The sequence below is a fragment of the Odocoileus virginianus genome, chromosome 29 (assembly GCF_023699985.2).
Source record: "Odocoileus virginianus isolate 20LAN1187 ecotype Illinois chromosome 29, Ovbor_1.2, whole genome shotgun sequence".
NCBI lineage: Eukaryota > Metazoa > Chordata > Mammalia > Artiodactyla > Cervidae > Odocoileus > Odocoileus virginianus.
This window is the reverse complement of record NC_069702.1, coordinates 4,497,424-4,523,022: the sequence shown is the minus strand read 5'-3', so window position 1 is coordinate 4,523,022 and position 25,599 is coordinate 4,497,424. Positions and strand designations below refer to the sequence as shown.

Here is a 25,599-nt window from a genome sequence, read left to right as displayed (position 1 = left end):
CCGAGTCTCCTAGCCGCCCACACCCGCTCCTCTCAGTGGTTCATGGTCAAGATCTCCCTCGCTGCCCCCTCCTCAAGATTCCCCCTGCCCTCCCAAAGCCACACTGGTGGAGGAACTGGCCCTCCAGACGGTGCCTGCCTGCACTTTCGTCTGACCCTCCTCAGGGCAGGACTCTCTGCCAGGGCCTGCCAGACAGGCTGTCTCTAACTTGGCTTGAATGCCCCCAGACACAGGGAGCTCATCACCATCACTAAAGGTGCAGCAGCGTTTTTCAGTTCTGATGGTGAGAAAGTCGTTGAGTAGATGCGGCTCACCACTCACCCGGTTATCCTGCATGGCCTCCTTCAGGTCGTAGTCGATCCTGGAGATGACATGGGCATTGAAGCCCGCCAGGGCAAAGAGGGTGGGGGTCGTGGCGGATGCACCAAATGGGTCCACCTGCCAGGAGAACTGTGGCCGGACCCCAAATGTTTCGTAGAGAAACCCGTGTCCTTCTGCTAAGAGATAAGTTTCATCACTCCCTCAGCGCCCTGTGCCCTTCTCCAGGGCTGGGATGCCACCTAACAGGCAAGGAGGGTCTTGTGAAATAGAGGCTAATATTAGGACTTCTTCCCAGAATCATTGGTCTATTCACATCTTTATCCATAGAAGCAGGAATCAGGGTGACTGCAGAAAGTCCCATATTTGAAATGCCATTGATTTCAGTCCCCCAGGGTTTGGTGGAGAGCTTGTGTACACCCCCATCTAGAGCAGGGAAGGACGCCTCTGGTGGAAAAAACCATGGCTGTGGGCGCTGCTGTTTTCTCTCTTACACATGGGAGCTAGCAGTTCCAGAACCACTCCTTTAAAATGTTTTTTTTTTTTTTTTTTTTTTTTTTTTTTTTTTTTAATGCTGGGAGAAGTTTGATCCCCAGGGGTTAAAAAGACATGCCTGATCTTCTTCTGTGATACAGAATGGTCATGGTATCCTTTGAAATTGAGGACTCCTGGCCGAAGCGTCTCTTAACTACAATACTGTTTCATAACTAGATCGATTCTGAGGAAAACAAGAGAAATGGGTAGAAGTGCCATCTGTGTTCTCCTTATCTCTCTGCGAGACATTCCAGACTTGTGTCCTAAGGGTACAGATTTGTGTTTGAAACCTGCAGCTCCTTCCTCTTCTCCTACTTTGCCCCTGTATCTGGGGCTCCCAAATGAACAGGCTCCCTTCTAGGAGGGGTTGCCTCAGTCTCTGTAGAATATTTAGAGAATCAAAAAGGTACACGGAAGGCTTTATGGGACTAACTTTACCTTATGACCTTACTTGGCGAGATGTAGTACATGTCTTGGGAGGGACGCTGACTCCTGACTCAAGAGCTTGAGTTTTGGGGGAAGCTGTTACTTTTGGAGATGAATGTCTTAAGGTAAGGAGAAAGTAGGAACACAAAATAGCCCTCATCCCTACTCGGAGCCAAGCAGTTCCCATAAAAGACTCCCTTTGCTGCATGTATTCTTGCAGGACTCAGGCGGCTGTACACCGACTTTTAAATATGCTAAGTTGGCTGACATAGAACAGGGAGAGAAGAAAACTCCTGGTAAATCTCTAGATAATTATGGGAGGCTCTCTACAAGTTTACTGATATGGACCCTGAAAGTTCAAATGGAGAAATGGTCTTAAAAGGTAGATTCCTCACTCAGTCAGCTCCAGATATCTGCCATAAGTTACTAAAACAGGCATTTGTACCAAATCAGTCTTTAGATAAACTGTTGCAGCTGACTCAGACAGTATGTTATGGTAGAGAAGATGAGGAGGAAAATAGGAAAAAAGAGCCAGTCAGAAGACTGATGCCCCAACCATGGCTGTTAGACCTGCTCTGAAATAGCCTGAGAAAAATGCCCAGAGGGACCCAGGTTCAAAGCGATGGGCTTGCTGTTACTGTGGAGAGGAGAGGCATCTCAAGCGAGATTGTCCTCAGGCATCTAAGCTGCCTTCGGCTCTATGTCTGGTCTGCAGAGGGACATACTGGAAAAGGCTCTGCCCTCTGAAGTGTAGGCCCGAGGGGCCAGGCTCTCAAGATAATCGTGACTACATGTGCCTTGGGTCCCCACACAAGCTCCCATCCCAATTACCTCTGAGGGACTCCGGGTATTAATAACTGGGAAGGGCCAATCAGTCGATTTCCTCTGGACACTGAGGAAAATTTCTCTGTGCTCACTGAAGGCCCTGGTCCTCTTTCCTCCCAGGCCACCACTGCAATGGGACTGTCAGGATGAGTCATGTGCTACTATTTCAGTCATCCTTTAAGCTGCAACTGGGACTCTCTGCTGTTTTCTCACACGTTTCTGATCATGAAGTCCCCCTCACCCCTTCTGGGGAGGAATATACTGAGCAAGGTTCAGGCCTCTGTTTTCATGAATATGGAGCTTGCTCTTTCTCTCCCATTAGTTGAACAAAGTGTAAATCTCAAAGTGTGGGCTGATGGAAAAGCTGTGTGTTGAGCACAAAATGCTGTTCCTGTCTTTATCAAGCTCAAAGACCCTCCCCCATTTCCACATCAAAAACAGTGTCTACCAAAGCCCAAAGTTAAGGAAGGTAAAGCCAACCATTAAAAATGTAAAGGAACAAGAACTATTAATTCCCTGTAACAGTCCATCCGATACTCCTATTTGAGGTGTAGAAAAAAGTCAAATGATAAATGCCTGTTTTAGTTTTAGTTGTTTTAGTTCAGTTGCTCAGTCATGTCTGACTCTTTGCGACCCCATGAACCACAGCAAGCCAGGCCTTCCTGTCCACCACAAACTCCCAGAGTCCACACAAACCCATGTCCATCGAGTTGGTGATGCCATCCAACCATCTCATCATCTGTCATCCTCTTCTCCTCCTGCCCTCAATCTTTCCCAGCATCAGGGTCTTTTCAAATGAGACAGCTCTTCGCATCAGGTGGCCAAAGTATTGGAGTTTCAGCTTCAGTATCAGTCCTTCCAATGAACACCCAGGACTGATCTCCTTGAAGTCCAAGGGACTCTCAAGAGTCTTCTCCAACACCACAGTTCAAAGGCACAAATTCTTCGGTACTCAGCTTTCTTTATAGTCCAACTCTCACATCCATACATGACCATTGGAAAAACCATAGCCTTGACTAGACGGACCTTTGTTAGCAATGTAATGTCTGCTTTTTAATATGCTGTCTAGGTTTGTCATAACTTTCCCTCCAAGGAGTAAGAAACTTTAAATTTCATGGCTGCAATCACCATCTGCAGTGATTTTGGAGCCCAGAAAAATAAAATCAGCCACTGTTTCCACTGTTTCCCCATCTATTTCCCATGAAGTGATGGGACCAGATGCCATGATCTTAGTTTTTTGAATGTTGAGCTTTAAGCCAACTTTTTCACTCTCCTCTTTCACTTTCATCAAGAGGCTCTTTAGTTCTTCTTCACTTTCTGCCATAAGCGTGGTGTCATCTGCATATCTGAGGTTATTGATATTTCTCCTGGCAATCTTGATTACAGCTTGTGCTTCCTCCAGCTCAGCATTTCTCATGATATACTCTGCATGTAAGTTAAAGAAGCAAGGTGACAATATACAGCCTTAACGTACTCCTTTTCCTATTTGACTTGTTCAAGATATACAAATAATAAGTGCCTAATCCTTATACTTTATTGCCTAAAATTGCTGAAGGAGCCAAATATTTTTCAGTCACTGATTCAAAGGATACTTTCTAGAGTTAAATCTATATTAAGCCATCTCTACCTATGACTTTAAGACAAGAGAGGGTTTTTAGGAATCACAGGGTACTGGCCCATTTGGATTCTGGGTTATGCAGAACTTGCCTAGCCTTTATATAAACTTATAACTGAGACTCAGCAGGTCCAAACTGACAAACTGGTTAGGTCCCCAGAAACTCAAAAGGGTTTTTAGACTCTTCAGACTGCTCTCTGGCAGGCTCCCTCTTTGAGCTTACCCACAGGATCAGAGTTTAGTTTGTTACTGAAAAAAAGGCTATGGCTGCATTGCTTAAAGGATAATAGATGCTATTGTTTTGTTAATGCATAAAGCTCATAAGCTTATTAATGGAAAAAAAATCTTACTCTACTGACTTCTCATGATGTAAGTGGGATCTTAAACTCTCAAATTCAGAGTGACAATGACTCCATCTTTAAAGCTGCTGTAAGTCAAGGTGTGTCAAAAGCTCAAGGAATAGAATATCACTACACTGTTTCTGGAGACCCCAATCTTCAGAAAAAGTTGCAAAGGCTAGTGACATTAAAGAGGCATCCGCGTAGTCAGACGCGTTATCCGACACAAACAGGTGGAGAAATATACCGTGTTCACGGATTGGAAGAATCAATATTGTCAAAATGGCTATACTACCCAAAGCAATCTATAGATTCAATGCAATCCCTATCAAGCTACCAACGGTATTTTTCACAGAACTAGAACAAATAATCTCACAATTTGTATGGAAATACAAGAAACCTCGAATAGCCAAAGTAACCTTGAGAAAGAAGAATGGAACTGGAGGAATCAATCTGCCTGACTTCAGACTATACTACAAAGCCACAGTCATCAAGACAGTATGGTACTGGCACAAAGACAGAAGTATAGATCAATGGAACAGAATAGAAAGCCCAGAGATAAATCCACGAACCTGTGGTCACCTTATCTTCGACAAAGGAGGCAAGGATATACAATGGAAAAAAGACAACCTCTTTAACAAGTGGTGCTGGGAAAACTGGTCAACCACCTGTAAAAGAATGAAACTAGAACACTTTCTAACACCATACACAAAAATAAACTCAAAATGGATTAAAGATCTAAATGTAAGACCAGAAACTATAAAACTCCTAGAGGAGAACATAGGCAAAACACTCTCCGACATAAATCACAGCAGGATCCTCTATGACCCACATCCCAGAATTTTAGAAACAAAAGCAAAAATAAACAAATGGGACCTAATGAAACTTAAAAGCTTTTGTACAACAAAGGAAACTATAAGCAAGGTGAAAAGACAGCCCTCAGATTGGGAGAAAATAATAGCAAATGAAGCAACAGACAAAGGATTAATTTCAAAAATATACAAGCAACTCCTCCAGCTCAACTCCAGAAAAATAAATGACCCAATCAAAAAATGGGCCAAAGAACTAAACAGACATTTCTCCAAGGAAGACATACGGATGGCTAAAAAACACATGAAAAGATGCTCAACATCACTCATTATCAGAGAAATGCAAATCAAAACCACAATGAGGTACCATTACACGCCAGTCAGGATGGCTGCTATCCAAAAGTCTACAAGCAATAAATGCTGGAGAGGGTGTGGAGAAAAGGGAACCCTCTTACACTGTTGGTGGGAATGCAAACTAGTACAGCCGCTATGGAAAACAGTGTGGAGATTCCTTAAAAAACTGGAAATAGAACTGCCATATGACCCAGCAATACCACTTCTAGGCATATACACCAAGGAAACCAGATCTGAAAGAGACACGTGCACCCCAATGTTCATCGCAGCACTGTTTATAATTGCCAGGACATGGAAGCAACCTAGATGCCCATCAGCAGATGAATGGATGAGGAAGCTGTGGTACATATACACCATGGAATATTACTCAGCCGTTAAAAAGAATTCATTTGAATCAGTTCTAATGAGATGGATGAAACTGGAGCCCATTATACAGAGCGAAGTAAGCCAGAAAGATAAAGACCATTACAGTATACTAACACATATATATGGAATTTAGAAAGATGGTAACCATAACCCTATATGCAAAAAAAGAAAAAGAGACTCAGATGTATAGAACAGACTTGTGGACTCTATGGGAGAACCCGGGGGTGGGATGTTTCAAGAGAACAGCATCGAAACATGTATATCTAGGGTGAAACAGATCACCAGCCCAGGTTGGATGCATGAGACAAGCGCTCAGGCCTGGTGCACTGGGAGGACCCAGAGGGATGGGGTGGAGAGGGAGGTGGGAGGGGGGACCGGGATGGGGAATACATGTAAATCCATGGCTAATTCAATGTATGACAAAAACCACTGCAATGCTGTAAAGTAATTAGCCTCCAACTAATAAAAATAAATGGAAAAAAAAAAAAAAATAAAGAGGCATCCGCGTAGGATAACTCAGGAAACATGAGACATTTTGTTGAAAGTTCTCCCCATAGCTTTAACCAGGGCTCGAACTGCCTCTAAGAAGAAGGACCTGTCTCTATGACAGACAGGTTTGTGCACAGATATTGTCATAGATCCTGAAGCCTTAAAATTAACTATGTGACTCAGCTTTCAACTTTTCAACCTCTTCATCAATTGAAAGCTTCCCATGGTGGGTTTCTCCGCTTCAAGAAAAAGACTTTCTTCAACTCTTCTTGATCTGATGACATCAAGCAATTCTAAGAAGGACTGATAGAACATATCGTACCTTAACTGTGGACATAATGTAACTTTAAATTTTGACTTATGTTTTAACTTGGTTTAATGCCTATTTGCCTTACATCTGAAACTGTTAAACAGGGTTTGTTTCTAACTGTCTGAAAGCTTTTAAGTTACAAGTGGTTGTCCAGGCTCCTAGAAGTGCCACAAACTCCTCCAACGACTACTTGGGCCCCCTGGATAAGACACCCTCAATATGAGGCTGAGGAGAATATGTTATGTCAACAATTTAGGGACAATGCCTCTCAACAGCAGGAAGTAGTTATGGAATGAAAATGATGGCCCTTGCCCTTGGCAACATAATTCTCCCAAAAGAAAAAGGGGGGTTGAGAGAGTCAATCCCTGGGCAGGTTGATCAGAAGTCCAGGGTCCCCGAGGAGTAGACACTGGTCTGGGGCTCTCAAGGAGGAGGAAAGGACAAACGTTATTTTCCTTAGGTTTCCTTACTAAGGGTTACATAACAATAATAATATCCTGCTTGAGGACATGTATCTCCTTCCTGAAAATCTTCTGACAAATCCTGCTATCTTAAAATGTATATTATGGGATTGGATCTAGAAAGGTCTTTACAACCTGAGACATTCTTTTGATTTATTGTAATAACCAATTAAAAACTATGCAATTCCCTTGCTTAGACTAGAGAGGGGGGCACTCTCCATCCCCCTTCTGATGTCTATGTCAGAAGCTCCCCTTGTCTCTTTTCATACTTTAATAAAACTGCTACACAAAATCTCTTGAGTGATCAAGACTGGTTCCTGGTCCCTCAGGTGAATCTTTGCCTTCAGAAATCACCAATCTGGTATCATTCACAGTAAGCTATCAGGTAGGCGTTAGCTGGCCAGGCTCCTCTATCCATGGGATTTCACAGATAACAATACTGGAGTGGAGTCTTCTCCAGGGGATCTTCCTAACCCAGGGATGGAACTCACGTCTTCTGTATTGATAGATGGATTGTTTACCCTTGAGCCACCAGGGAAGGCCCCCACCCCACCCAGTTAGGTCAGGGTAATAGACTTCTAGCTGGCGCCTGCATTCTCAAGCCTCCCACGGATGACAGACCTTGTGATGAGGTTCTGAACAGTGCACATGACCAGAAGTGATGAGCATAGTTCTGGGTCACCTTCTCAAGGATGCACTGCCCTCTTCTTTTCATTCCCCACCCCTTCCCCAAAGGAAACGACATTTCAAGGGGATAAGACACCTTCGGCCGTGTGAGGAGGGCAAGAACACCCTACGGGATGCGTAGCAAACACCCCAGCAACCAGAAGCATCATTGCTCTGTGAATCAGAGCCCCCTGATGGCTCAGAACAGCCTGCAGTGTAGACTCGCTTCTCCCTCACCCCATCCCTAAGACAAGAACCTTCCTTCTTGCTTCAGTCATGGTCACTCAGTCACCTTCATTGCATCAGAACCAGCTTCCTAAGGAGTACAATGACCAGGTCAAGATCAACCTGCCTAGGGAATGGAGGGTGGGGCCAGGGTGCTGAGGCCAAGGTGACCGAGAGGATGAGTTGTCACTGTCCGGCAGAGGCTGAGTCAGGTCCAACTGTTTGCATTCCCTTGGACTGCTCATATCAGGCTTCCCTATCTTTCACCGTCTCCCAGACTTTGCTCAAACTCACGTCCATTGAGCTGGCGATGCTGTCCAACATCACATCCTCTCTTGCTCTTTTCTCCTCCTGCCCTCAATCTTTCCTACCATCAGGGTCTTTTCCAATGAGTTAGCTCTTTGCATCAGGTGGCCAAAGTATTGGGCTTTCAGCTTCAGCACCAGTCCTCCCAAAGAACATTCAGGGTTGATTTCCTTTAGGATTGACTGGTTTCATCTCCTTGCTGTCCAAGGGACTCGCAAGAGTCTTCTCCAACACCACAGTTTGAAAGCACAAATTCTTCAGCCTTCAGACTTCGCTAATTCCCTCAGCCGTACATGACTACTGGAAAAACCATAGGTTTGGCTATATGGACTTTTGTCGGCAATGTGATGTCTCTGATTTTTAATACTCTGTCTAGGTTTGTCATAGCTTTTTTTTCCAAGAAGCAAGTGTCTTTTAATTTCATGGTTGCAGTCACCTTTGGCAGTGATTTTGGAGCCAAAGAAAATAATCTGTCACTCTTTTCCATTGTTTCCCCATCTATTTGCCATGAAGTGTTGGGACTAAATGCCATGATCTTAATTCTTGGAATGTTGAGTTTTAGGCCAGGTTTTCACTCTCCTCTTTCATTTTCATCAAGAGGCTCTTTAGTTCCTCTTCACTTTCTGCCATAAAGGTGGTGTCATCTGTGTATCAAGGTTACTGATATTTCTCCCTGCAACCTTGATCCCAGCTTGTGCTTCATCCAGCCTGGTATTTTTCATGATGCTTTCTACATATGAATTCAATAAGCAGGGTGTCAATATACAGCCTTGGTGTACTCCTTTCTCAATTTGGAACCAGTTTGTTGTTCCACGTCTGGTTCTAATGGTTGCTTCTTGACCTACATACAGGTTTCTCAGGAGGCAGGTAAGGTGGTCTGGTATTCCCATCTCTTGAAGAGTTTTCTGTTTCCCATGATCCACACAGTCAAAAGATTTAGTGTAATCCATGAGGCAGATGCAGATGTTTTTCTGGAATTCTCTTGCTGTTTCTATGATCCAAAGGATGTTGGCAGTTTGATCTCCGATTCCTCTGCCTTTTCTAAATCCAGGTTGAATATCTGGAAGTTCTTGGTTCATGTACTATTGAAGTGTAGCTTGAAGGATTCTGAGCGTTACCTTGCTAGTATGTGAAATTAGGGCAACTCTATGGTAGTTTCAACTTTCTTTGGCATTACCCTTCTTTGGGATTGGAATGAAAGCTGACCCTTCCAGTCTTGTGGCCATTGCTGAGTTTTCCAAATGTGCTGGTCTATTGAGTCAGCACTTTAACAGCATCATCTTCGAGGATTTTAAATAGATCAGCCGGAATTCCATCACCTCTACTAGCTTTGTTTATACTATGCCTCCTAAGGCCCATTTGACTTCACAACGCAGGATGTCTGGCTCTAGGTGAGTGACCACACCATCGTGGTTATCCAGGTCATCAAGACTTCTTTCTCCAGTTCTTCTGTGTATTCTCACCACATCTTCTTTAATCGCCTCTATTTCTGTTCATTCCTTATCATTTCTTTCCTTTATTGTGCCCGTCTTTTTGCATGAAATGCTCCCTTGGTATCTTCAATTTTCTTGAAGAGAACTCTAGTCTTTCCAATTCTGTTGCTTTCCTCTATTTCTTTGCTTAAGAAACCTTTGTTATAGCTATCGTTGCTATACTTTGAAACTCTGCATTCAGAAGGACACATCTTTCCATGAACTCTGCATTCAGATGGGCATATCTTTCCTTTTCTCCTTTGCCTTTCACTTCTCTTCCTTCCTAACCTATTTGTAAGACCTCTTTAGGCAACCATTTTCTGTGTTGCATCTCTTTTTCTTGAGGATGGTTTTTGTAACTACCACCTGTCCAGTGCTATATATTGAGCCTGTATGATGGGCACAATCACAATATCATGAAATGCCATCGCCATGGGGTATGTTCTCCACAAACCGGGGAACAGTAATACCAAAGAAGCCCTCCCACCTCTGTGAAGGTTCCCAACCACATGTCATGCTTCTCAGCCTGGAGAACCAACAAACGGCCTGGGAATCCCCAGGAAATCTGACCTTAAGGCCAGTGGCATTTGATTGTAAGACTTGCACAGAAAGGGGGGGGGGGGACAGAGACTCCAGTGTTGGAGGACGCAAACATAATCTTGCACACACCAAGACCTCCAGGAAAGGAGCAGTGACCCCACAGGACACTGAACCAAAACTACCTTCTAATGTTGGAGGGTCTCCTGAAGAGGCCTGGGTAGGCCAGGGCTCACCTAGAGACAGAGGCACTGACAGCCGCAGTCCTGGAAGGTCCCCCTTGCCATAAGTCCTCTTGGAGGTCGCCATTAACCCTACCATAGACCCTGTAGACTCCAGTGCTTGGTCAGCTCAGGCCAAACAACTACCAGGGAGGGAGTGCAACCCACTCATCAGCAAATAATTGGGTTAAAGCAGAGCAAGGATCTGCCCCCTGGAGCAAGACCCAGATTTTCCCACTGTCAGTCCCTCCCTTCAGGCACCTTAACCAAGCCTCTTGGACCTTTCCATCAGAGGACAGACAGAAGAACCACAGTTCCACAGTGGCTAGAACAAAAACCACATTACAGAAAGTTAATCAGGATGAAAAGGCAGAAAGTTATGTCCCAGAATAAGGGACAAGTAAAACCCCAGAAAGACAACTAAATGAAGTGGAGATAGTCATCCTTCCAGAAAAAGAATTCAGAGTAATGATAATGAAGATGATGCAGGATCTTGGAAAAACAAAGGAGAAGAGCAAAAAATGTTTTCCAAAGCCCTGGAAGAGCTAAAGAACAAACAGCAATGGATAATACGCTAGAAGGAATTAATCGCAGAATAACAAAGGCAGAAGAATGGACAAATGAGCCGGATGACAGGATGGTGGGAATCACTGCCATAGAACAGAATATAGAAAAATGAATGAAAAGAAATGAAGGCAGCCTAAGACACCTCTGGGACATCATTAAGTGCACCAAAATTCACAGTATAGGGATCCCAGAAGAAGAGAAGAGAGAGTCTCGGGTAGGATAAACCCAAAGAGGAGCACACCAAGATACATAGAAATCAAACTGACAATAATTAAAGACAATGATAAAATATTAAAAGCAACAAGGGAATAATGACAAATAACATATCAGGGAATGCCCATCAGGCTATCAGCTAATTTCTTAACAGAAACTCTGTAAGCCAGAAGGGAATGATATGATACATTTAAAGTGATGAATGGGAAGAAACTACAACCAAGAATGCTCTATCATCAAGGGTCTGCTTCAGATTTGAAGGAGAAATCGAAAGCTTTCCAGACAAGCAACAGTGAAGAGAATTCACTATCACCAAATCAGCTTTTTTTTTTTTTTTTTAAATTGGAGGCTAATTACTTTACAATATTGTAGTGGTGTTGCCATACATTCACATGAATCAGCCATGGGTGTACATGTGTTCCCCATCCTGAGCTTCCCTTCCACCTTCCACTACCCTGACCCCTGAATCCCATGCCTCTGGGTCATCCCAGCGCACCAGCCCTGAGCACCCTGTCTCATGCATCAAACCTGGACTGGCGATCTGTTTCACATATGATAATATACATGTTTCAATGCCATTCTCTCAAATCATCCCACCCTTGTCTTCTCCGACAGAGACCAAAAGACTGCTATATAAATCTGCGTCTCTTTTGCTGTCTCGCATATAGGGTTGTTGTTACCATCTTTCTAAATTCCATATCTATGCTTTAGTATACTGTATTGGTGTTTTTCTTCCTGGCTTACTTCACTCTGTATAATAGGCTCCAGTTTCATCCACCTCATTAGAACTGATTCAAATGTATTCTTTTTAATGGCTGAGTAATTTTCCATTGTGTATATGTACCACAGCTTTCTTATCCATTCATCTGCTGATGGGCATCTAGGTTGCTTCCATGTCCTGGCTATTATAAACAGTGCTGCGATGAACATTGGGGTACATGTGTCTCTTTCAATTCTGGTTTCCTCAGTGTGTATGCCCAGCCGTGGGATTGCTGGGTCATATGGCAGTTCTATTTCCAGTTTTTAAAGGAGTCTCCACACTGTTCTCCATAGTGGCTGTACTAGTTTGCATTCCCACCAACAGTGTAAGAGGGTTCCCTTTTCTCCACACCCTCTCCAGCATTTATGGTTTGTAGACTTTGGGATAGCAGCCATTCTGACCAGTGTGAGATGATACCTTATTGTGGTTTTGATTTGCATTTCTCTGATAATGAGTGATGTTGAGCACTTTTTCATGTGTTTGTTAGCCATCTGTATGTCTTCTTTGGAGAAGTGTCTGTTTAGTTCTTTGGCCCATTTTTTTATTGGGTCATTTATTTTTCTAGAATTGAGTTGCAGGAGTAGCTTGTCTATTTTTGTGATGAATTCATTGTCCTTTGCTTCATTTGCTATTATTTTCTCCCATTCAGAAGGCTGTCTTTTCACTTTGCTTATAGTTTCCTTTGTTGTGCAGAAACTTTTAAGCTTAATTAGGTCCCACTTGTTTATCTTTACTTTTACTTCCACTACTCTGGGAGGTGGGTCATAGAGGATCCTGCTGTGGTTTATGTCAGAGAGTGTTTGCCTATGTTTTCCTCTAGGAGTTTTATGGTTTCTGGTCTTACATTTAGATCATTAATCCATTTTGAGTTTATTTTTGTGTATGGCATTAGAAAGTGTTCTAGTTTCATTCTTTTACAAGTGGTTGACCAGTTTTCCCAGCACCACTTGTTAAAGAGATTGTCTTTTCTCCATTGTATATTTTTGCCTCCTTTGTCAAGGATAAGGTGTCCATAAGTGCGTGGACTTTTCTCTGGGCTTTCTATTTTGTTCCATTGATCTATATTTCTGTCTTTGTGCCAGTACCATACTGTCTTGATGACTGTAGTTTTGTAGTATTGTCTGAAGTCAAGCAGGTTGATTCCTCCAGTTCCATTCTTCTTTCTCAAGATTGCTTTGGCTCTTCGATATTTTTTGTATTTCCATACAATTGTGAAATTATTTGTTCTAGTTCTGTGAAATATACCATTGGTGGCTTGATAGGGATTGTATTGAATCTATAGGTTGTTTTGGGTAGTATACTCATTTTCACTAGATTGATTCTTCCAATCCAAGAACTTGGTATATTTCTCCATCTATTTGTGTCATCTTTGATTTCCTTCATCAGTGTTTTATAGTTTTCTATATACAGGCCTTGTGTTTCTTTAGGTAGATATTTTCCTAAGTATTTTATTTTTTTCTTTGCAATGGTGAATGGAATTGTTTCCTTAATTTCTCTTGGTGTTTCCTCATTGTTAGTGTATAGGAATGCAAGGGATTTCTGTGTGTTAATTTTATATCCTGCAACTTTACTATATTCACTGATTAGCTCTAGTAATTTTCTGGTGGAGTCTTTCAGGTTTTCTAAGTAAAGGATCTTGTCATCTTCAAACAGTGAGAGTTTTACTTCTTCTTTTCCAATCTGAATTTCTTTTATTTCTTTTTCTGCTCTGATTGCTATGGCCAAAACTTCCAAAACTATGTTGAATAGTAGTAGTGGTTAGAGTGGGTATCCTTTTCTTGTTCCTAACTTTAAGGGAAATGCTTTCAATTTTTCACCATTGAGGTATGTGTTTGCTGTGGATTTGTCACATCTAGCTTTTATTATGTTGAGTTATGTTCCTTCTATTCCTGCTTACTGGAGGGTTTTTATCATAAATGGATGTTGAATTTTGTCAAAGGCTTTCTCTGCATCTATTGACATAATCATATGATTTTTATCTTTCAGTTTGTTAATGTGGTGTATTACGTCGATTGATTTGCTAATGTTGGGAAGAATCCTTGCGTCCCTGGGATAAAGCCCACTTGGTTCATGATGTATGATCTTTTTAATATGTTGTTGGATTCTGTTTGCTAGAATTTTGTTAAGAATTTTTTGCATCTATATTCATCAGTGATATTGGCCTGTGGTTTTCTTCTTCTTCTTCTTCTTTTTTTTTTTTGTGGCATCTTTGTCTGGTTTTGGTATTAGGGTGATGGTGGCCTCATAGAATGAGTTTGGCAGTTTACCTTCCTCTGAAATTTTCTGGAAGAGTTTGAGTATGATAGGTGTTAGCTCTTCTCTAAATTTTTGGTAAAATTCAGCTGTGAAGCTGTATGGTCCTGGGCTTTTGTTTGCTGGAAGATTTCTGTTTACAGTTTCAATTTCTGTGCTTCTGAGTGGTCTGTTAAGATTTTCTACTTCTTCCTGGTTCACTTTTGGAAAGTTGTACTTTTCTAAGAATTTGTCCATTTCTTCGAAGCTGTCCATTTTATTGGCATATAGTTGCTGATAGTAGTCTCTTATGATCCTCTGTACTTCTGTTGTCTATTGTGATTTCTCCATTTTCACTCCTAATTTTGTTGATTTGAATCTTCTCCCTTTGTTTTATGATGAGTCTGGTTAATGGTTTGTCAATTTTATTTATCTTCTTAAAAATCAGGTTTTAGCTTTGTTGATTTTTGCTATGGTCTCTCTCTTTTTTTTTTTTATTCATTTCTGCCCTAATTTTTAAGATTTCTTTCCTTCTACTAACCCCGGGGTTCTTCTTTACTTCCTTTTCTAGTTGCTTTAGGCATACAGTTAGTTTATTTATTTGACTTTTTTCTTGTTTTTTGAGGTAAGCCTGTACTGCTGTGAACTTTCCCCTCAGCACTGCTTTTACAGTGTCCCATAGGTTTTGGGTTGTTTTGTTTTCATTTTCATTCATTTCTATGCATATTTTCTTTTTTTTTTATTTCTTCTGTGAGTTTTTGTTTATTCAGCAGCATGTTGTTCAGCCTCCATATATTGGAATTTTTAATAGTTTTTCTCCTGTAATTGACATCTAATCTTACTGCATTGTGGTCAGAAAAGATGCTTGGAATGATTTTAATTTTTTTGAATTTACCAAGGCTCGATTTATGGCCTAGGATGTGATCTATCCTGGAGAAGGTTTCATGTGCACTTGAGAAAAAGGTAAAATTCATTGTTTTGGAGTGAAATGTCCTAAAGATATCAATTAGGCCTCACTGGTCCATTGTATCATTTAAAGTTTGTGTTTCCTTGTTAATTTTCTGTTTAGCTGATCTATGCATAGGCATGAGTGGGGTATTAAAATCTCCCACTATTATTGTGTTATTGTTAATTTCCATTTCATACTTGTTAGCATTTGCCTTACATATTGCAATGCTCCTATGTTGGGTGCATATATATTTATAATTGTTATATCTTCTTGGATTGATCCTTTGATCATTATGGAGTGTCTTTCTTTGTATCTTTTCACAGCCTTTATTTTAAAGTCTATTTTCTCTGATATGAGTATTGTGACTCCTGCTTTCTTTTGGTCTCTATTTGCATGTAATATCTTTTTCCAGCCCTTCACTTTCAGTCTGTATGTGTCCTTTGTTTTGAGGTGGGTGTCTTGTAGATGACATATATAGGGATCTTGTTTTTGTATCCATTCAGGCAGTCTTTGTCTTTTGGTTGGGGCATTCAACCCATTTACATTTAAGATAATTATTGATAAGTTCAGAAAACTAAGATCATGGCATCTGGTCCCATCATCTCATGGGAAATAGATGGGGAGACAGTGGAAAGTGTCAGATTTTATTTTTTGGGGCTCCAAAATCGCTGCAAATGGTGACTGCAGCCATGAAATTAAAAGATGAAATGAAAAGATGTTATGACCAAACTAGATAGCATATTAAAAAGCAGAGACATTACTTTGCCAACAAAGGTCCATCTAGTCAAGGCTGTGGCTTTTCCAGTGGTCATGTATGGATGTGAGAGTTGGACTGTAAAGAAAGCTGAGTGCCAAAAAATTGATGCTTTTGAACTGTGGTGTTGGAGAAGACTCTTGAGAGCCACTTGGACTGCAAGAAGATCCAACCAGTCCATCCTAAAGGAGATTAGTCCTGGGTGTTCATTGGAAGGACTGATGCTGAAGCTGAAACTCCAATACTTTGGCCACCTCATGCAGAGAGTTGACTCATTGGAAAAGATCCTGATGCTGGGAGGGATTGGGGGCAGGAGGAGAAGGGGACGACAGAGGATGAGATGGCTGGATGGCATCACCGACTCGATGGGCAAGAGTTTGAGTAAACTCAGGGAGTTTGTGATGAGCAGGGAGGCCTGGCGTGCTGCGATTCATGGGGTTGCAAAGAGTCGGACACGACTGAGCGACTGGACTGAACTGATGATCCCGTTGCCATTTACTTCGTTATTTTGCGTTCTAGTTAAACACCTTTCTGTGTTTCCTGTCCAGAGAAGATCCTTTAGCATTTGTTGGAGAGCTCCACCAAACCAGCATTACAGCAAATGCCAAAGGAACTTCTCTAGGCAGGAAGCACAGGGAAAAAAAGATCTACAGAAAATAAACCCAAAACAATTAAGAAAATGGTAATTGGATCAAACATATTGATAATCACCTCAAATGTAAACGCATTAAAAGCACCAGCCTCCACTTACCAGGTCACTCTGCTTAACCCGCACAGATAATTTGTACCTATTTTAAATTGCTAGGTAATCATGTTCCCATAATCGTTTGTAATTGTAATTATCTTTTATTTTTTGTCTGGCTATTGATTGTGAAAACTGATAAGAATCTTCTACTTTTGTGATTATGTAACCATTACTCAATACCATTATCTCATGATTGGTCAACAGAAAAATAATAGAACTCTTTAACATCAAAACTACCATTTGATAGAAAAACCTGTAATCATTTTTAGAATGCAGATACATATCAGAATTTTCTTGAAATTGTTTTTTAAATACAGATGCCCAGGTATTGATTTTTTTCCTCCAGAGGTCAGATATGATTCTAATGAACCACCATAGTTAAAAACAACTGGACTATATGATGATCTTTTACTTTTATCTAGTTTGTTTCCCTTTTTCTATTTAATATTCAGTGCTCCCATTTCCTTTAGTTTTTCTTTTCCAATTTCTTCATCTCTTTTTCTGTTCTTTTTCACCCCTTCTGCAAGTGTAGTAGAAATGCTTATATATATATATATATAATATATATAATATGCATAACATATACTTATATATTTTGGAATAGTTGTGAATTTATGCCTAACTAAAAAATGTATGACATTACGATTTCACTTGTTTGGCTAAGTATGAATAGAATGCTAGATTTTTAATTAAAAAATAAATATGCAACAAACAACAAAGGTATACTGTACAGCACAGGGAACTATAGTCAATACCTCATAATAACCTATAAAAGAAAAAAATTTCAAAAATAATATGTGTGTGTATGTATCCCTGGATCACACCACTCTGCACCTAAAACCCTGTAAGTCAACCGTACTTCAATAATATATATAAAAAGAAAAAGTAAGTAACATTTTGAAAAAAGAATGCGACCATCACCTGCTAGCAGCGTGATTCATGTAAGTTTCAGCAGCATTTTTGCCTCATATTCAACCGCAAGAATGGGGTTTTGAAAGTCTCCCCATCCTCAGGACTGTGACCAGGACTGGAGGAAGAAAGTGTATGCCTTGTCTTAGAACAGGAGGTCATCATGAAATGAAGTCAGGACCCGTCCTCTGAGGGTCCCAGAGGCCTGGCTGGTCTTGGAAATGGAGAGAGACATTTCTTATCCTCAGAGAATGTCCTGGGGAGGATTGAGAGGGCCACAGCCTTTCCTGCCCCAGTGATGGGAACCTGTCTTTGCTTGGACTCTGGCTCCTCTGGTCTGGCTTGCAAGGTCAATGTGCAGTGTTCAGGGAGGAAAGCATGGTGGTCTGAGACCAGAGATGAGGAATGATCACTCTGTAGGTACCCAGAGGAAGACAGATCAGTGCCCTTTCCCTCCCTCTTGCCCACCAGCCCTGGTCTGGTCACATCCTGGACTGAGCCCTGGGGACCCAGATGAGAATCAGGCACTGGTCATTGCCGGAAGAGGGGAGGTGCTCGAGCACTGTAGCCCCATTGGAAGATTCCAGGACATGAGACTCCCTAGGTGAGTCGGCTGGAAACAACAGGAAACCTTGTTCTGAAAGCACAGGAGGCCATGTCTTAGGGGCAGATCTGGGAAGCAGGAAGCAGAAGGAACAGGAAGAAGGCAGGAAGTGAGGCCTGAGGCTGCATTTTGCAGATGTGCAAGTTTATACGGTAAAACACAAAGATTCCCATGAGCTTATCACTTACATCTAGAAATAAGGCAGTAGAAACTCAGGAGGAAGGAAGCACTGATTAAAGAGTTGAAAGGAGAGACAGGGTAAGAAAATCGAAAGAGAAAGCCCAGCGCCACGGTGATGTCCTGCACAGGGTCCCACTGTAGTGGAGTGACAATGGGCTAGAGCCCAGCCCACACTGCAGTCAGCCTGGCTCTCCCACTGACACTTTGTGATTCTTGTAGCTTCAGTCTTAGCATCCCTTCTGCGAAAGAGACTGAGAGTCTGACGTCCTCTGGACACCCTGCACTCCAGGGTGAGTGAAGTGATGCCTGTGAAAGACACTTGTTCAGTGGAGGAGAATGTGCCCTTCATGACAGCATGTGTGGTGATGGAGGTGGTGAAGGTGATGGTGGTGTGACGTGCCTGTTTCAGTAATGCACACGGAAGAGATGACGGTGGTGGTACTGATGATGGCTGTGTTGGTGACGATGGCTGTGATGACAGTGGTTGTGGTGTTGACAGGGATAACGATGGTGTGAATGGAGTTGGCTGTGGTGATGATGGCAGTGAGGATGGTAGAGGCGCTGGCAATGTTTATCAGTTTCCTGTTACAGTGTTGGCATTGATGATGGTGGTGGTACTGATGACGGCCGTGTTGGTGACGATGGCTGTGATGACAGTGGTTGTGGTGTTGACAGGGATAACGATGGTGTGAATGGAGTTGGCTGTGGTGATGATGGCAGTGAGGATGGTAGAGGCGCTGGCAACGTTTATCAGTTTCCTGTTACGGTGTTGGCATTGATGATGGCGGTGGTGCAGTACGTGGTAGAGGTTTTGGTGGTGGTGCTGGTACTGATGGTGCCAGAAGCAGTTGGAGTGTTAGAGGCGACCATGAAGGTGATAGTGCTGGGCATTCTGCTGGGGCTTGGGTGGTGGAGATAGAGTTGTTGGTAGCAGAGGGTGTAATGTTAGTGGTAGACGAGGTGCTGTTGGTTTTCGTGGTGGTGAAGGTGATGAATTTTGGATGGTTGCAGAGGTGTTGGTGTTGTGATGGTGTGGGTGTAACAGTTGAGAGAGTGGTTGTATGCACTGGTGTTAGAACTGGTATTGATGCTGGCAGTGAAATGAGAAATGGGGAAAAGAGAAATGAACACATTTTCGATAGGTTTCCCATATTTTTCTACATTTGTTTCTTTTGTCCCCCTTCTGTACAAGCATGGTATTTTTAAGAAGTAATGTACATTTAATTTTGCTGGTGGTGGGAGTGCTAATTGTGGTGGGGAATGTGGTGGTTTTGGAAGAGGTGCATGATGGGTAGGTTGTGACAATGGTGGTAATTTTGGTGTTGGTGTTGGAGGTGTTGGTGTTAGGAGTGATGCAGTGATGTGCTGACGTGTCAGTGGTGATGATGGTGGTGCTGGAGGATTCATTATGGACTTGGAGGCAGGAGTAGTGGAGGTGGTGCGGGTGCAGATAGTGAAGGTGACATTGGTAATGGTGGTGACGGTGATGGTGCTGATGTTGAAGGTGTCGGTGTTATAATTACACAATGATGTGCTAAGATGTTAGTGGTGGTGAGGGTGGTGTTGGGGGCGATCATAACAGACTTGGAGGTGGTGTTGTTGGAGGTGACACGGGTGCAGGTAGTGATGGAGTCAATTGTAATGGTGGTGATGGTGGTGGTGCTGTGTGTTGGTACTGTTTGAACGGTTGGTGTGTGAGCTGATGGCAGAGATGGCATCTGGCCCTTATTGGTCATTGACTGGGACCCGCATGCTGCACTCTAAGTGATCTATATTTGAATTATTTCAATTTAAACTTTATAACACCCCTTTGAGACAGATCATACATCATATCAAATGTTTTATACAGGAGGCAACTTAGGCTTAATGAGGTTGCATCACTTGCCCAGTTTCACAGGGTTGGGAGTTAGCAGAGTCAGGACACAGCTGAGCTGGCTGGTAAGAATCCACACCTTTATCCCCTACACTCAGGCACACACATGGACGCAGCACCAGCAATCACAGTTTTGATGGTCACAGTCTCCTGCTGAGGGTGGAAGATGGAGCCCAGGACGAGGGCTCGGACACCCAGTCCCAGCCCCATGGAGGCCACAGGGACCCTGGTCTGGGGAAGGGTAATCAAACCTGTGAGCTGGAGGATCTGGTCATCAAAGTGGGTCACAGCCTCGTCGTGCATGACCTGGCCTCCGAGGACAAACTCCAGGCGACCTTCAGCCACAAGCTGGCGGACCTTGGCATGGTGGGCAGAGAGAAAAGGCCAGGTTACACCTCCCAGGCTGAACCATTTATGTTTGTTGGTCTCATGTCTACTGCATCTCACGGTCCTTCCTTCAAACTCCTCAGCCTCATTTATTCCGCAAATAGCAGGACGCTGTCTGTCCTGGTCATGACTGTATCCAGCTCTGAGAACAGCACCTGGCCATGCCTGCTGCTTCATCAGGCATATATACAGGTATATATATTCACAACTTTTGTTTTGGGATAATTTCACACTTATGAAAGCCTTGCAAGGATTGTAAAAAAGCTCACTTCCTATAAATCATTCCACAGATTGTTGTTTCTCAGTTGATCAGTTATCTCTGACCCTTTGCAACCCCTTGGACTGAAGCACTCCAGGCTTCCCTGTCATTCACTATCTCCCAGAGTTTGCTCAATTGGATGTCAACTGAGTTGGTGATGCCATCTAAGTGCCTTATCCTCTGTCATCCCATTCTCCTCCTGCCTTCAATCTTACCCTGCATGAAGGTCCTTTCCAGTGAGTTGGCTCTTCACGTCAGGTGGCCAAAGAACTTGAGTTTCAGCTTTCCCAGATTATCCCACTATTAGTATTGTTTATCCATTTCATTAACACTATTTATTTATTTTAATAGAAGATATGGTTTACTTAAACTAATTCAAAGTGAACGTCAGTAGCTGCATGCCTTTAATTCCATAGTTCAGGAAGTGTTGAGCAAGAAGATCATTATAGCTGTTTTATAATTAACTAAATCAGGAATTTAACATTAATCATGCTACCAGTGAATTCACATGCAGCTGAAGAGATCAGGCCCTACCTGTGATCCCATGGAGAGGGGAGAGGACTTGGCCCCAGACTGCCCCTGCAAGGACCATGTCCTCTGACCCCTGTGGTACAGAGTTAATCAGGACCAGGAGGCTAATCCACAGGGACCCTTGCATCCCTGGATGGTCACCGGCTCCAGTGTCCGTGGGAGCCACGCAGGCTCATAAATGAGGTCAGAGGGTGTGGACACAGGTCACCTCAGACTGCGCCTCCATGGACCAGGGCCTCTGACCCCCTATGACATGGAGTTAATAAGCCCCGGTGGTTAATCCACAGGGTCTCCTGCACTCCTGGCTGGTCCTGGGCTCTGGTGCCCGTGGGGTTCAAGCAGATTCATAAATGAAGTCAAAGGGTGTGGACACAGGGTCACCCTGCATTGCCCAGTGTGAAAGGTGACCCCATTCTCACCAGCTGAGTGCCCGGCTGGGCTTCCAGAGCTGCAATTATTCAGGAGGAACCAGAAAGGCAGGATCAAACACAACCCTGGCCCCTGGGCGTGGGGCTGACCACAAACCGGTACTAAACGGACCCTGGGCACAGCTCAGCCGGGTTGGGGCCTCCTGGTTTATGCAGCCCCGCCCTGGCCACACAGAGCACAACCCAGGAGCTTCCTGAAGGGTCGTCCCCCGGACCCCTAGGGCATCCGCTCTCAGCTGCCTGGTGAGGACCCCATGAGCGCAGCGTTACCTGGCCTTTCTGCCTGTCTGAGGCGACGCCATCCCACCAGAGCCGGAAATACTCCTGCTCCACAGCGATGAACCTGCGCTTCTTCTCAAGGGTCAGCTCCTCCACCACGGAGTTGTAGACGTTGGTGACATAAGCCTGCATGCTCTCCTGGGGTGGGGAGGGGGAGAGGCCATCACTCCAGCCCCGTGGGGGAAACCAGAGGGTGTGGACCAGGGACCGAGGAGGAACGTGCAGAGAGACACGGTGTCCGGGGTCCACTGGCACTCCCACCCAGCCTGCTCTAGACTCCCCCTCCTCCTGAAACAAGGGAGCCCGGTGTCCACTCTGTGCTGGATGGGCAGTCAGCCCTGCACTGAGAGAAGGATCCGGGCGGACCCCCTTAGATGGGAGCCTGCCCCTGAGGAGAGTCATGAGGGGACAGATACTCTATGAGACAGAGGGATGTGCCAGTCCAGTGGGGTGTGCTGACCGCTCCTGCCTTGGAGGACAGACAATTGACAACAGGGCCCTGGGATTGAGGTCCAGGGACTCAGATGGGCCTTCTTGGGATGAAATGATGGGGAAGTGTGTGTCAAGGGCTAAAGCTGAGAGGAGCTGACCCCCTGAGTCATCTCTCTGGATCTATCTCCTCCCCCGAGGCTGGGAGGCCCCAGGATGGAGCTGAGCATGCTCCCATCTGGGTCAGGCTGGCTCACCGTGGTGCCCGGATGCTGATAAAGGAATGCAAGGAGCCCTGGGCAGGGTGTTAGCGGGCAAGGTGGCAATGTCTGCTGACTTGGGCAGCACCCCACCCTGGGCCTCAGTGTCCCTTCTGTGAACTGGGGGTGACGAGCCTGCTTCCCACACGTCAGCAGTTCCACACACAGGTGTGTGACCACCCACAGACGCTGCCCAGTGAGCTGGGACCAGACTCAACACTCAGCCTCAGGGCCTCTTGCTGCCCGACTCCCTTTAAAATGAGCGACTCACTTATTAATGTCTCATGGAAAGTATTGTATCCATGATCACAGAGTGGTCGTATTCATTTGTTTCCTTCCTCCTTCTAGAAAAGAGCTTGTGTGGCCTGGGTAATCATTTCAGTTACCTGCACTGGAAACTTATGGAAATCAGTCTTGCCCTCTTTTCCTCAGCCCTGGTGCATTCATTCACTCAGTGGAATTATGAAGAACACCTTGCACACATTGCAGGCTGGGAACACATTCTCACCCCAGCCCACAGCCAGTCTGTTAATTGCTCATTCATGTTCAAATCTTTGTGACCCCATGGACTGTAGCCCACCAGGCTCCTCTGTCCTTGGAATTCTCCAGGCAAGAATACAGGAGTGGGTTACCATTTCCTTCTCCAGGAGATCTTCCTGACTCAGGGATCGAACCTGGGTTTCCTGCATTGTAGGCAGATTCTTTACTATCTTAGCCACTGGAGAAGCTGACTTCCAGTCAAGTAGCCAAGTATAGGTGGGCCCAAGGCCGAGATCCCTGATGGCAGAGACCCAGGACTCAAACCCACTCTGGAGTCCAGATGGAGAAAGAGCCGCAGCTTCAAGAGGTGTGCAGGGGTCACTCGGGGCACCTACCTGCACGGTGTGCAGCCAGCCCACGTCCATGTGGCTGTGCGGAACCACGAATACCCTCAGTCGGGGCTCAGAAGGAGCCCCCAGGGGCCACATCAGGCCCAACTGCAGGAGCAGAGGCAGCCAGCCCCGCGGCTCCATCTCCTCGGCCAGCACAGGGGCTGGAGGACGTCTGCCTGCCTGCGGGCCCCGCCTCCTGCCAGCCTATGGGGTCACCGCCCTTTGGTGGATGCAGCGGGATGGAGACCAGGAGTGACGCCCACACAGAGGCTGTCACCTGAGCGGTGCAGGCGGGGGCCCTCACTGCCTTGCAGCACTCTGCTCCATCTGGGGTTTCCTGACCATCCGCCTTTAGCCAAACCCCAAACACCACCTCCCCAGGGATGCCTGCCAGCTTCCCTCTGGCTCCCCTCACCCCAGTCCTCATGCCCCTTCCCTAGGCCTCTCCAGTATTTCCCAACTGGGCATCTCACCCATCCCTGCCCCCACCCACTGGACTGGCTCCTTCACACTGCCCTGCAAATGGTAACTCTGTGGAGCCTGCCACCACCAGGAGGCCTGCCCTGATACACTCTCCTTCACATGAAACCCCCAGTCTGAGCCTTGCAGTAGAAATTGTAACCTCTCTTTTAAGGAGGAATGTTGGCTTTCACAAATAGGACCTGACGACCTGAGGTTGCACAGCTAGTGTAGGAGCAAGAAGGCCTGAAATGTTCAGAATTAGGTCTGGATCAGGGATAGTGACCTTGGCAAGATGCCTAAGCTGTCTGCATCTCAGACACAGATGTGCCGGGGACCCGTGAGGGAATTCATGGGAGATGACACAGTGGAGTCTCCTTCCTGGAAGATGACTGGCATGGTGGTGCAGCCTGCAGGGGTCAGAGTGTTGCCTGGGGGTCTCTGTAACCCTGACTTGGAGCAGGGGTCTGGGAGTGGGCTCCTCTCTCTGACCTCTAAATGCCTGAGCGGCTCTTTCTGTGGCTGCCAGACCTGTGACTCACTCTCGCTTCTGGCCACCGTGGCCTCTCCCCCAGCAAATACATCTGGAGAATATGGTCTCCAAGCAGGTCTTTCTCCTTTCTGTCTCATCCCCTCCCTGGTACCCACCTGACCTGACTAGATCCTGACTTCGTCCTATTGAGTACAGGACCTGCGTCTTCTCCCTTTGTAGCTGGTGAACTTGTGACTGTCTCGGAACCATAGAATGTAGAAAAGATGGCCTGTGTGACTTGGAGGTTGTCAGAAGTGGCAAGACACAGCTTGCCTTGGTCCCTGGTACGCTCATGTGTGGATCCCAGAGCGGCCGGCTGTGGGGACGCCCTAACCAGGCCCTGTGGGAAGGGGCCGTGGAGCAGCCCTAGGATCCCTTCAGGGGGAGGGGCAGGCCAGCCCCGCTGCTCCAGCCCCCGCCCTGCGCGCCTGCGCCCACGTGGAGACGTCACCCACGTCCCACAGGTGTCCACTCCCGTCCCTTCCCCCAGGCCTGTGCATTAGCTGTTCTTGTCGTAGATCATGCGGGATGTGGAAGATACTCATGTCCCTACCTACCATCCATCTCCTTTCACCTCCAGCATGCACCTGTGCTGGTATGACGCTGACCTGGGGGTACCCAGAGCCTCCTTCCTGAGGGCCTGACCCTTGGTCAGCATGCCTTCCGGAGCCATAGCCCCTACCTGTCCATTCAGCATCCAGAGCAGGCAGAGAAGACCAGAGATGCCCACGTGAGCTCCAAACCGAGTCTTCTCAGCCTCCTTGTGCTCAGCCAACCTGACCTAGCTCCTCACATGGTCTGGGTCAGCTTTCCCCGCTACACTGCTGACTCTTGTCTGCTGGCCTCTTGGCAGGACTAACCCATAGTGACCAGGCCAGCAGGACCTTCTCCTTGGGTGGAAGCACTCCCACTTTGAATGCCCAGACCTCTGAACCTGCAGTGTCCAGAGTCGTGTATCACTTCAGTTCAGTTCAGTTCAGTTGCTCAGTCGTGTCCGACTTGTTGCGATCCGTGAATTGATGCACGCCAGGCCTCCCTGTCCCTCACCAACTCCCGGAGTTTACCCAAACTCATGTCCATTGAGTTGGTGATGACATCCAGCCAG

General features: G+C 45.1%; 1 protein-coding gene across 1 annotated transcript in view; it reads right to left on the bottom strand.

Annotated features, from left to right (window-relative positions):
• LOC110148608 (epididymis-specific alpha-mannosidase) overlaps positions 1–23,644 on the bottom strand; it is a 42,198-nt gene extending 18,554 nt beyond the window's left edge. Inside the window, 4 exon segments of the mRNA XM_070458073.1 lie at positions 322–494; positions 20,310–20,415; positions 21,934–22,080; positions 23,507–23,644. Coding sequence (XP_070314174.1) covers positions 322–494; positions 20,310–20,415; positions 21,934–22,080; positions 23,507–23,644 — 564 coding nt within the window.
• Between the last annotated feature and the right edge of the window lie 1,955 nt (positions 23,645–25,599).